Below are 13,914 nucleotides of genomic sequence, written 5' to 3' on the forward strand. Positions count from 1 at the left end.
GAAATCAGCACTCTGCTTCAGTTTAATTCTATTGGGAAAATGCAACATATACTTATATAAAAACTATACTGTACTTACAATAGGGAAACAATGTTAATAACAATATTTGGACAGACTCCAGGGGCACTTGAGATAGATTCTGAAGGAAGATAGGGATTCAGTGAGTGAAGAAGTAAGGAAGGACCAAGACAATGGGAATTATTTGTGCAAAGGCACAGTGAACTGGACCTAAATGAAGCTGTAATGCCTCTAAGAGAGTGAAGAACTTTCCTGACAAACTCCCAGATGTAATGATTGTACAAAAGTCCATCATGCAATCTAAACTTTGTGTCCCTCCAAGTCCTTCTAGTAGAGGCACTGGTGTAATCTCCCAAACACAGAGTAGCTAAGGAGAAGGAAATCACTTGGTCTGAGTGGCAGGAATTCTGATTTTCACCTTTCTTTTAAAAAGAGTGAAACTCCTGTGTGATATCAGTTTTAGAATTGCCTCCCTAAAAACCCTAAGAATGTGATTTCTGGAAGAGGGCCTGAGAGTAAAAGATGAGGTGTATTCCCAGCTTATTTGTAAGGGTTATTTGAATAGTGCAAGCTCACTGGGAAGGGAGTTGCCTTTCTATCTGTTTCAAGTCTGTTTCCCTGACAAGGGAAGAACAAATCACAGGATGAATTTATAAGTCTGGAAGACTGAACATGTTGCTTTGGAAAGTAGAAGTCATGAATGGAAGGAGAATTGTATTTACTGTTTATGAACCATAATGAAATCTGTTATGTGTTTTGTGCATTGTTTAAGAGACCTTACAAATCCTTTGTATTTTCTAAGGCATAGAATAAAAACAGTCTTTAACCTATTATATGCATTTTGTGAAAACTTAGAGTAAATTCTTGCTGGAGGCATAACAATTCAAAAAGAATGGGGATTGATGGGTAGCTTCCAGGATTGGACTAAGTAGCCCTGCAAGTATGGTGTTTTAGATCACAGTTTATAGAAATTAAGTCAGAAAGTTAGTTTGGAGCCAGATTAGGGAGAGTTTAAAATGCTAAAGAGTTTATATTTCATTCTATTCTCAATACAGCTTCACTAAAGTTTGTTTGGTTTTGTGGTGTTTTTTTTTAGCACAGATTTGACTTATACAATAGAGAAAATAATTTGTTTGACAGCTTCAAAAAATCTGGTTTGGGGTGGGAAAAGACCAAAGTCAAGGAGGCTATGATAATAATTTTGTGATGAGGGCCTACAGTAGGTGGTAGAAATGTGAGTGGAAACTCCTCTAGGGAAGGATCCGGTGCAAGGGATGAGCTACTTATTGAATGCCAGAGAGAAAAAAAGTCAGATTTATCTGACATTTTGAAGTTAGAGACTGGAAGCATGCTGATGTACCATAATTAAAAGTGGGGAAAGTCACAAGGAATTGTCCAGGTTCCTTCAGGGGTGGATTCAGGGATTCATTTCTGTTCAGAGGCAACACAAGGTTTTCACTGTAATCCTCCCAAGATAAATTTGATGGCTGACTAAGAAAGAAGATAATTTACATTGGTGACTTATTCTTTTAATAATTTGCTGTCAGTCAGACAACAATTATTTATTAAATACTTACTATGTGGCAATGACTATATGAAGCACTAGGGATATACCCAAAGGAAAAAAATGTGGTTCCTGCCCTAAAGGTATTCATATTCTAATTGGAAAGACAACAACTATGTAAATATAAGATAGAGCTATATGAGCATGTATACATACATATCTGTATATATATATACATATATACATTTGTGTGTATACATATAAATATGTATATGGACATTGAAATATTCATGTATGTATAGATAGAATATATGTGGATGTGGATATATATATATATATATACACACACACACACACACACACATACACATATACCCAAATATGTCTGTCTATATTTATTGTTACATAATAGCTGTCTTTCCAATCAGAATTTTAACCCCCCTGGGGGAAAGAACCACATTTTTGTCCTTTCTTTGTCTCTCTAATGCTTAGCATTTAATACATATTTGTTAACTAACTATATAATGTTAGAGGAGTAAATTGGCTGTGTATAAACTGTTTTCTTTCTTGCTTATATATATATGTGTATACATATGTACCTTTATGCACACATATACAAATACACACACACACACACACATACAGACACACACACACACACACACACACACACACACACACATTGGAAGGAATATACTAGCAATAAGGTTCCTGAAAAAGTTAGGATTTGACCTGAGTCTTGAAAGAAGTCAGGAAAGCTATAGATGGAACATTGGAGTATGTGTCATTTGCCAGGAACAGCAAGAAAGTCAATGTTACTACATTGTAGGGTAAATAGAGGAGAATAAAGTTTAAGAAGATTGAAAAGGTTGGAAGGGGACAGATTTTGATGAGCTTTAAAAAAAAAAACCAAACTAAGGATGCTATATTTAATACTGGAAATAATAGGGAACACTTAGAGTTTAGCTGAATACAAGATGGAATAGAGTGGGGAGAGATAGAAAAACCAAGCAGAACAACAGTACAGGCATGAACTTATGGGGGTCTACTCTAGGATGGTGATGTTCTAAGTAGTAAAAGAGACATATACAAAAGTTGTGGAATTTTAAACCACAAAACTTGATACCAGCTGCTCTGAATAATAACAGAGTTAATTAACTTAGGATTCTATGACAGTCAAATTTGCTGAATCTCTTCCTTCTTTTATGACCCTCTACTCTTTGATTTCTTTTGCTGCTTTCTCTTCCTCCAATCTTAAAATACAGAGCTCCTCTAAAGCTCTACCCTTGATTAAATGATTTTCTTTATCTCTAAGCTTATCTATACTCATGGATTTCTAGTTTCAATCTAGTCAATTGCTTACCATAATAGCAAATCTAACAGGTCAAAAATCGAATTCATTATTCTCTCCCTCAAACAAACTCTCCTTCTTAATAAATCCATTTTCCCCAAAGGTACCACCATTCACCCAGTCACCAAGATAAAAGCCTAGAATTCACCTTTGACTCTTTATTTCATTCCTCATATCTAATTGGGCACTTATTTTGTCATTTTCTTTTTCTTTTTTTTTCTAAAATTTCTCCCATCCATTTAATTTTACATACTACTGTTACAGCAATATTCTTACCTTATTCACTTCTACCCTCTCACTTCTCTGTTAAAAAACAAAAATTATTCCCTATTTTAATAAGTTCAGACTCTTCTGACTGGTTTTTAGTACTACTCACAATCTGGTCCCAGTTTGTCTTTCTACTCCTATATTTTGCTGGTCTCTAAAGTTCAGAGTCCCTGAATAGATAAGGTTAATCTCCATATTTAAAAGATTGTCAATGCCCTTCCTAAAATGTTGTACTTATAACTGAAAACAATTTTCCCAATATGGTTTGAGTAAAATATAATATAGTAGGATCATTTCTTCTCTTATTCAAACCTTAGACTTCTAATGTAGTCCAAAAGCATATCAACTTTTTTCAGTCATATTATATTGACTGATATTGAGTTTATAGTTAACTAAAACTCTAAAGTCTTTTTCACATGAATTATGGCATAGAGACACCTCACTTATATATGGGAAATTGATTTTTGGAACCTTGATTATTATCAGTATTCTGTTAGATTCAGACCAGCTTCCATACTGTTGCTATCTGGATTCTATTCTTCAATGTATCCCTTAAAGCTTCAAAGATATCTCTCTTATAAACCACAGAATTGTAGACCTGAAAGAAAACTCAGAGATTATTTTATTCAACTCCTTTTTATAAATTAAGGAATTGGGGAATCAAGGAAATTAAATGACTTGCCCAAAGTTACAGAGCTAGCTAGTCATATTCTTTAATTCTCAGGCCAATGAAAAATTATGTGGAATCATTATAAATATTCCATATGTTAATGCTTAAACTTCTCTAACACCTCTATATAAATGGAATAAGTATAATTCTGGTCCTTCCAAGTGGATGCTACTTGCTAAGCAGTCTTGTTTGGATTTTAAAAAGCATCATTTTGTCAGGACCACATTTTACAGAAGTAAAGTTTCATTTCAAAAAGCAGGTAACATTTAATGAAAAGTTTCCATTAGAGTTCTAATTTCTTTTCTACTGTAAGATGAAAATGAAGTTCATACTGGCTACTGTCACATAGCTTCCAAGACCTTTAAGTTGACTTCTACCTATAATGAAATGCTAATGTTTCTGCCAACATTTTTTGTTTCTTTGCCATAAAAAGAATTTAGTTACACAAGTTTCCATATGTTTTATCCCATGCAGATTCAATCAGGGTTTTAAACAACATGTAAATAAAATTATAAATACTTTCAGATTATTTACATTAAAGAACATGAGGTCTTTGAAGGCAGACACTCATTTGTTTCTTGTATTCTCAGCACTTAGCACATTGTCTGGCACATAAGTGCTTAATAAGTGTTTAATGATTAATTAATTGATAGATTAAATAATGTAGAAAGATATTTCTCTAAAGTACATGTTTTGAAATGGTTTCAAATATTTCTGGGGGATCAAACATTGGAATTATGGATATAAATATATAAACCAGTGTATGTACCTTGTGGCCCAGGGACTCCACCATAAGGGACTCTCGCCCCATATACACCAATTTCATAAAAGTCCAAGGAAATCTTTAAAATAAAGTTAAGTATGGCTCCCATTTAGTATTTCTTCCAAAGTAGGTAACAGGTTCTACTACTCTATAAAGTACTCTATACAGAATATAGTCATCTGATATTGGAGAGCTTTTTATTTCCTCCATCACAAAAAAATATAGAACATAATAGATTTACAGGCATTCTTGAATAAGTACATTTAAAATGTGAAAAGAAAAAAAATAATAGTCACTTAATCCATTACATTTATTACAATGTCCTAGAAGGTAAATATCCTTTGTGAGAATGTTGCTTAGTTATTCACAGTTATTACCATGGAGGGTTGGTATGGCCCAGATCTCCGGTAGGTTTTTTAGTCCTTCATCGTCAGGATTTTCTTATCAATGGTTCTTTTATCTACTAAAAATCATTCTGTTATGAAAACTTTTAACCTCTGGACTGCTGGTATACAAATCCCAAACTCAGAAACTCAGGATTAACTATCAGTTAATCTTTGAGTTTGGAAACTTCCATTTTTCAGTATCACTAGAAACTGACTTGTTCAAAGGAAAAAAGAAACAGTTAGAAAAGGACAGCCAGGAATTGGAAGGTCCTAAAACTCAATCTAAAGTTTGTCTGGGCAAATGCATATTTTCTGCTATCCTTTGGAAGACACTTTTGATAATTAAAAATGAATGTTTACAAAAAAAAAAAAAGTTGCCATTGCTACAGTGTGGAAGGAAGGAAGAAAGGACACAAGAAAAATCCTTTCTTTTCCCTTGTGGCACTTAGACTAAAAGGGACAAAGGGGTTTTAGAAGAGCAAACCTTTTTACAACTCATTATTGGGAGAGGAAAGGAAACTGACAAAAGTCAAGTTTCCCCTGACTGACAATTTCATGCATCTTTAAATAAATAAATGACTGGGGACCAATTAGGGGAGTTCCTTGTGTCCTTTTAGCAAGGTCTAGGGCATATCTTTCCCAGCAAAATGCTAGTGTACTTGGTTTGTTCTCTAGGAGGTACCCTCTTCTAACAAAGGTTTTGCAAGCCTATCAAGTTGATGGGATGGGTGATGATCATCAAATTGAACAGCATTAAGATTTGCAAATCGCCTTCTTCATGAACAGCATTTTTAGGTAGTTCAAATACTATTTACATAGAACATTTGTGGATTGTTGTGAGGATCAAATGAGATGAAATTTATAAAATGCTTACCACATTAGTACTTAGCTTTGTACATATGAGCACTATAGAAAATACTATTATTATTATAATGTAAGAAATTTAAGTAAACAATATTGTACAAGTATAGAGGCAATCATATATTTAAGAGATTCTGTGATTGAGTTTTTCTTCCAAAGTAAAGAATTCCATTGAAAATGAAGACTGTCGCTTTCCTACTATATACATTAACAAATTATGTCTGTGTATATATATATATATATATATGTATGTGTGTTTATGCATGTATATAAATATATATTTATGTATAAATTTTTGGAATGTAAAATATTCCTCTGCTTCAGTGAGTAGGTAATATCATTTCATGAGCCAGTCACTGAATTCACCTATATAGCACTTTCTGTAGTTTGGGAAATTTGGGGTTTTATCAACATTGACACACTTAGAAAGGCTGATCATTTTCTTTGTATTAAAGTTGTACTTTAGGAGACGACATGTTTTGGAGCTTATTCACTTTTACAATGTTCCTTTAAAGCACAATAGACAACTAAACAGATGGTAAGCTTGACTGTACCTCTTTAAAATACAGTCTTCAACTACTCCAAGTTAATGTGATTTATTTAATATTTTCCTGGAAATATAATTTGATAGGTCCCTTTCCATCTTCTTGGTCATTTTAACCTCTCTTTTTTAGCTAACACAAACTTTGAATATTTTTATCGTTTTCTTTTCTTGTTTCAATTAATATTTTAGCTATTTGCTAAGATAACCCATTAATCTTAATTAAGGATATTTGAATACTAAAGATATATTCCAAAGGTTTTAATTAAATCTTTGGTTCCTTGCTCTATGAATTCATTAACCTTAATCTAGAGGCATGCATGCATCCAAAGATCACTAATTTACAACAGTTGTGAAAACATGTTCTTATTGTTTAGGGGATGTTTATAATATTACAATTAGAACACTATGTGCCTTAAATTTTTAAAAAGTCATAAAGAATACCATTATTCTGTTATTTGATGATAATTTTACTTGAATTGTAAATATTTATAAGTGATTGCTTTTTTTCCAAATAAAAGATATATGACTATTCCTTTCAAAAAAGTGAAAATTTAAAAAAAATTTAATTTGGCAATGAAAAAAGGTAATGATGAAGGGACTTCATCATTGCAGTTATTTTAGAAATCATTCAGTCACAGATTAGAAACAATGCTGGCATTTGGTAATTTAAAATATAAATTGTTTTCTAATTGAAGAAAATGTTCAATGTCTTAAAATACATTGAAAAATTTCCTAAACTTTCACAGACATGTTCCACCATCAAATTACTTTCTAATTTAGAGTAATTTTAAGAGCTACCATAGTGTTCCCTTTTTTGAATCTTTGGATTATAAATAATTCTATTAGAATTTTTTAATGTTATGAGAGTAACCATTTATATTTTACATTAGGTATTTACTGGAATCTTCACAGCCGAAATGGTTCTCAAGATAATTGCCATGGATCCATATTATTATTTCCAAGAGGGATGGAATATCTTTGATGGCATTATTGTCAGCCTTAGTTTAATGGAGCTCGGACTGGCCAACGTGGAAGGATTGTCAGTTCTCCGATCATTTAGACTGGTAGCTGGAGAATCACTATCTTTATATTCTGCTTTTATTATTATCAAGTTTATTTTGAATATAATCATACGTTTTATTATCAGGAATTTTCAAAAAATATTAATATGTGAGGATGAAATTTCCATTAAATGCATCCATATGAATGCCTATGATCCAAAAACTAAGAGGATTATTATTGTAAATAATAATTATTATTATGTATATAATAATATATTATATATAATAATAATAAAGGATCAGAAAATGAGCTTTTGAAGCTTGAAACTTTTTGTTATTGTTTTATGTCTAATATAATTAAATTTATATTATTATTAATATTATATATTGAATTCACTAATCTGAGCAGTTAACTACCTCAAATTTAAATTTTATGACATTTTTAATATAAGCCTTTTCAATAAGTATTTAGCACAATCTATATACAATGGTTAAAATTTGAGGAAAAAGATATTTTATTTTTTAAAATATCAAACTTTTTCCTTATTTAATTTAAAAATAATTTGAAAATCAACTTTGTAAAAATTAATTTCATTTTCTTACCTATACTATAAGGAGTTTGAGTTAACTATCCCTTAAGAAGGTTTTTGTCAATCTACAAGATTAGAATAAAGACTGGATCTGGATTTTCATTGGTACAGATAACACTCATGTGAGGGAACACCCTCTAATCATGAAAGTTAGTACCTTTTCCATAATTAGAAAATTGCCTAGAGCATGGAAGAGTTAAGTTACTTAGCAAGGGTCACACATGTCAGAGATGGGACATAAATTGTTCTTGGCCTTTAGGCTAGCTTTCTATTTGCTTCAACAATTTTGGTTCTATTTATTATCACTAAGTATTCATTATTCCTTCATTATTTTACAGTAATTTCATGTAACATAAACACTTCCATAATAATACAATTTCTTAGTTTGGGGCACCAATATTACTCAATTTTCTATTTAAGTATCAAACAGAATTGGCCTAGTGTAAATTGACTTTCATCATCATTTAAAGATATACCGACAACATTTCAGGCAAAATAAAAATCCTCCAAATCTTCATCATGATTAATACTGAAAGCATCTTTCCCCTTGTTTCCAGCTCCGGGTTTTCAAATTGGCAAAATCTTGGCCAACACTGAATATGCTGATAAAGATCATTGGCAACTCAGTCGGGGCTCTGGGAAACCTGACCTTGGTACTAGCCATCATTGTCTTCATTTTTGCTGTGGTCGGCATGCAGCTCTTTGGCAAGAGCTACAAAGAATGTGTCTGCAAGATCAACAGTGATTGCACACTGCCACGCTGGCACATGCATGACTTCTTCCATTCCTTCCTGATTGTGTTCCGGGTGCTGTGTGGAGAATGGATAGAGACCATGTGGGACTGTATGGAGGTGGCAGGCCAAACCATGTGCCTTATTGTTTTCATGTTGGTCATGGTGATTGGGAACCTAGTGGTATGTTTTCATTCCAAATGATTCAAAGATATATTTGTCATAAATTATATACATGTCCACATATATATGGATACAGGAACATTGTGGTTCTGACAGAAGTGTCTTTATTCCCTAATAATGTTCTTCAAAAATGAGGAGGTATGTCAGATGACCATCAAACTTTTGAGGGAATTGGAACTCCGATTCTATTTATTTTACTGTATTTAACTATGTATAATTATTGACAACAGAAATCCAAAAAGAATTAGAATTCTTTTACTGATAATTCATTCCTTAAACAAATATTTATTGAATTCCTATTAAGCACAAAATATTGTGTTAGGGCTTGAGTGCAAAGACATAAAGAGAAATAAGGTATAGAGTTTTCCTTCCTGTTATCAGTTTGAATTACCTAGAAAGAGGAAAAAAGAAACTAGAGACTTGAATCTTAGTTATAGAAACTCTTTAGATTTCTCAAATTTGTGGGCAATTTCTAAGCTATTACTTATTTTGAGCAGCGTCCTTACTGGAGACATAATTGAATATAAATATAAGAACTGTGATTTTATATTGCTTAATGTTAAAATGTCTCACTTGTCTTTAAATGATCAATAGCAGTTCTAGCTAGTATTATTAGACTGTCCTCTTAGAAGAAATGGAAGCTTCCATTCTTGAAAAACTCTAGCAGTAACATGATATAGCTATCTCTTTATATATATATATATATATGTATGTATGTATGTATACATATATATGCACACACGTGTATATGTATATAATTATATATACATTATATATTATCATATATGTAAAATTATGTATATTATATAGCATGTATAATATTATTCTTTTTGGATTGCAAAACTGAGAGGCTTTTACGTTAAAAGAATCTAGAGGAGAGATAGAAAACAAACCAGGACTTTAATGTACCATGTATGTCTGCTTACCACATCGATAATGAATTTGACGAGACACTTTACACCACAGAAATATTTCTAAATAAATTTCCCTTTATGTCAGCAACAGTAGACTACAAGTGGATCAATCATAGCTTGTTACTTTAACATTTAATTGCTTCCACATTTCCTGCTGCTATTGCTGGAATTTCAGCTAGCTTCTCCACTCATTTCATATTCTATTGGTGAAAAAGATAAGAGACAAAAGCAATTTGTATACACGATTATGTTTCAAAGTATCTGCACATGCTTCTCTTTTAAATTATACACACACACAAATTGCAAAGTATATTTATGATGAGAGCAATTAAAACCTGCAATCTGTTCTTTAGAAATTTTACTTAAGATAAACTGCCCTATTCTAAGAACCCTTTGTCAGAAGCAGTTTTTATTTGAGGCAGCCTACATCCGAAGTCACTAACAGTGGCCAAACACTGATTGTTACAAATTGTTTTACAATTAAGCCAGGAATAAACTTGTGAAAATCAATAATAAAGGAGAAGCCAAAACCAATAAAGTCCTTCTTCTGGCTTGGGGGAGTGAGGGACAAAAGAGTGGCTTTTATAAATGTGTCATGGCAGTACTAGCTAATGCCAACATGTAACAGTTTGAAGATACTGTTCTGTTGGTCATTCTGACTTACCATGATTGCTATCTAATATTTGATTTATATAACTAGATACTTTCATTGGTTTTGTGGGTGGGAAGGCAGGAGACAAGGATGGATGGGAAGTTTGTGATGTTTCATTATCCTTTTGATGACAAAAAGAAGATTAATATTTGTTTTGGTATTAGGTGTAAAAGGGCTCAACTATTTTTAACAGATTATTTTACTAGTGCTATCTTGCTTTCACCATATGCTTAGCCCACCTTTTCTTTCAGTCATATATTTATTTAATAATATCCTTTACTCCAGAGCTTCATAATTCCTAATTTGTTATATATTGCAGCCTATTCATAACCACCCCACACCTCTTCATAATACTTGATACTGAATTTTAATTATTTGGAGACTTTAGAGTTTGAAGATTTCAAACATTTGTAAAAATGAAAGAAGTTACATTTATCTCCTATTTTCCTTTAGGTACTGAATCTGTTTCTGGCCTTGCTGCTGAGCTCATTTAGTTCAGACAATCTTGCCGCTACTGATGATGATAATGAAATGAACAATCTCCAGATTGCTGTGGGGAGAATGCAGAAGGGGATAGATTATGTGAAAAAAGAAATACGGGAATGTGTCCAAAAAGCCTTTGTTGGAAAGCCAAAAGCTATAGAAATCAAAGTCCTTGAAGGCAATAAGATAGAAAGCTGCATTTCCAATAATACTCCAGTTGAAATAAGCAAAGACCTTAATTATCTGAAAGATGGTAATGGAACTACCAGTGGTGTAGGTACAGGAAGCAGCGTGGAAAAATATATAATTGATGAAAATGATTACATGTCATTCATAAACAACCCCAGTCTTACTGTAACAGTACCAATTGCAGTTGGGGAATCTGATTTTGAAAACTTAAATACTGAAGATTTCAGCAGTGAGTCAGAACTGGAAGAAAGCAAAGAGGTATGAATTTTTTTTTAAGTTGCATTTGTACAACCTCTGATATTGATGTACTTGTTTAATGTTCTTTAGTTACATATCAATAGGATAATAGATATAATAATTATGATAAGTATATGAACCACATAGCATTGAATCTATTTTTAGGGAGCCTACACAATTTTCCATAGCAAACTGATGTCGCTGAAAGACCTACAAATTAATTTTCTCAAAAATTTTTTTTTCTAAATTTTGTTTTTAAAAAAAAAGGTCTTTCCAATAATTCTATTTGGGCCTTTTAAACATGGTTGTTCCCCATACAGCCATGGCATTACATCATTTTTCTTTGGGAAATTCTATGTATTATATTTTAGTTACTTCAAGTATGCACTTGAAGTACAATATGTATTTATGGTATACTTTTGGCAAAATAGATTATTTTAATATTGATATTCATACATATCTGAACCTACATAAACTATAAATATAATTAATGATAATTATATAAGTACCTAAAATTTCACTGTCTGAACATATTTGAAAAGTGGGTGGGATATTGAGTAAGTGTTGCATGTTTAGGGGTAAATAAGCTGATATTTTTAATCAACTGGAAAAGAATAGTGCAATGAATGTCTTCTTGCCTTCTTACAATAGTTCCAAAAAAACTCTTCTCAGGCATTCATGGGACACAGCTTTAGTGTTTTGTCTTTTGATATATTTATATAGAGAAGTGTGTGTATTTATATGTGTGTGTATATATGTATATATATATATATGCTTTAATTTTTAAGAAAAATAGAAATTGTGACAGTTACTTATCTTTTTGCCAATTAGAACAAGAAATCAGTTCTTTAGTCTGAGACCTGATGGCTTAAAGCAATTTTAAATTCTTTATTTCATATATATATATATATGTTCTTGCCTTTTTTACTGCAAATTTCAAACATGGATATTCAAAATATCCACTAGAACTAAATGATAGTAAAATTAATGCTGTCAATGCTGTACCTCAATGTTTGTTATATAGATAAGGATTAAAGGTTATTGTAAATTCTTCAATTCCTTCTTCAAGATATACTAGCTTGCCAATAGAAAACATCAGAACACTCGAAGATTTGCTATGTAGGCTTAGTATTGCCAGCATAGTAATCAGATCCATAATGCTGTCTAATTCTGTTTTGGGACCAGATTTTTTTTTTAGTATGAATGTAGTATTTTTATTCCAAATTATCTAACATCTAAATTCCTACTACAGAGTAACCAAGTAACAACTCATATTACCCTAGCCATTTTATAGAAATATCACAGTTGTCAACACATCATAAGTTATGAGAAAGCATTTTGTAAACTTTAAAGCATTACATAAAAATATTTGATTATTTTTTTCCTTTCTTATCATTCTTTAAGAGTCTACTTCATGAAATTAAATATAATTGAAGTTATTCACACTTAAAAAATAATTTGTTCCTTTATTCCAGGCTTAGATTTAAAAGAAAGAAAGGAACAAATGAAGGAAAGAATGAAGGCAGGAAAGAAAGAAGTAAAAATGGAAGGAAGGAAGGAACAAGGAAAGAAAGAAAGAATCCATCAATCCAAAATTATTTATTTAGCATGAACAAGTCCAGCCATAGGCTTACCTGATGCAGAGGAATATGAGCTTTACTCTGCTTGCAAGAAACTTACCGTTTTCCTAGGGAAGGAAAACTCATTCATTTGAAATAATTAGAGAAAAATGTGATAAATATACAGAAATTGACTCTAAGGGCAAGAAAAATTCAGAAAAAGAAAAGATCAATACAAGCTGTACTAGTATGAAAAGCCTTCATTGGCAAGGTAGGTCTTGAAGGATGGATAAGAAAGCTATAGATAGCATGAGAGGTAAAAGGAATGTATTTCAAGAGAAAAGAGCAACAAAAGCAAAAACAGAGTGAAAAAAATATAGTACATATGGAAGGTAGTGATGAAACTCATCTCACTCAAGTAGAAAGTGTTCATTATAAGAATGATGAAGTCAGATCAGGGATGACCTTGAAATCTATACAGAAGACTTTGATCCTGATATTGCAAACAACAAAAGAATGTTCCTATGTTCTTTAACATAGGAATATGATAAAATGGTACTCCAGGAAATTAACTTGACAGCAGTATTTAAGAGTCAAGCTGAATTAAAAAAAAAATACTGGGGACATAGAAACCAGCTAAGAAATTATTATAATAATTCAGTAATGACATAATGAGCGCCTAACCTAGAGTGGTAGTAGTAGGAATTGAAAGGAAGTATTTTGAAATTTCACAGAAAGAAGATGAAGGAGAAGAATGATGATTCCAAGATATCTAGCTGAAAATTTGGTAGTATCACTGGAAATTATGTTTTTAGGTAAAGGACTCAAAATCTGAGATAAAAATGAATTTCAATTTTAGATATGTTGAGTTTAAAGTGACATTTATAGCAAAAATAGAATTGTGGGATTATTTAGATAAGAGATCAAAGCAGCAAATGTATGTTGATACATCATCAACATAAAATTGATAACAGAAACTCTGAAATGTATGACTAATCAGTACATCAAGGG

At 31.8% G+C, this 13,914-nt stretch overlaps 1 protein-coding gene across 2 annotated transcripts in view; it reads left to right on the forward strand.

Annotated features, from left to right (window-relative positions):
- The window catches only part of SCN3A (sodium voltage-gated channel alpha subunit 3), a 134,209-nt gene that overhangs the window by 78,167 nt on the left and 42,128 nt on the right, over positions 1–13,914 (forward strand). For both annotated transcript variants that reach the window (XM_031960554.1, XM_031960555.1), the window contains 3 exons: positions 7,255–7,428; positions 8,513–8,869; positions 10,889–11,365. In XM_031960554.1, the coding sequence (XP_031816414.1) occupies positions 7,255–7,428; positions 8,513–8,869; positions 10,889–11,365 (1,008 nt within the window). The remainder of the gene's footprint in view (positions 1–7,254; positions 7,429–8,512; positions 8,870–10,888; positions 11,366–13,914) is intronic.

The sequence above is a fragment of the Sarcophilus harrisii genome, chromosome 3 (assembly GCF_902635505.1).
Source record: "Sarcophilus harrisii chromosome 3, mSarHar1.11, whole genome shotgun sequence".
NCBI classification, from domain to species: domain Eukaryota; kingdom Metazoa; phylum Chordata; class Mammalia; order Dasyuromorphia; family Dasyuridae; genus Sarcophilus; species Sarcophilus harrisii.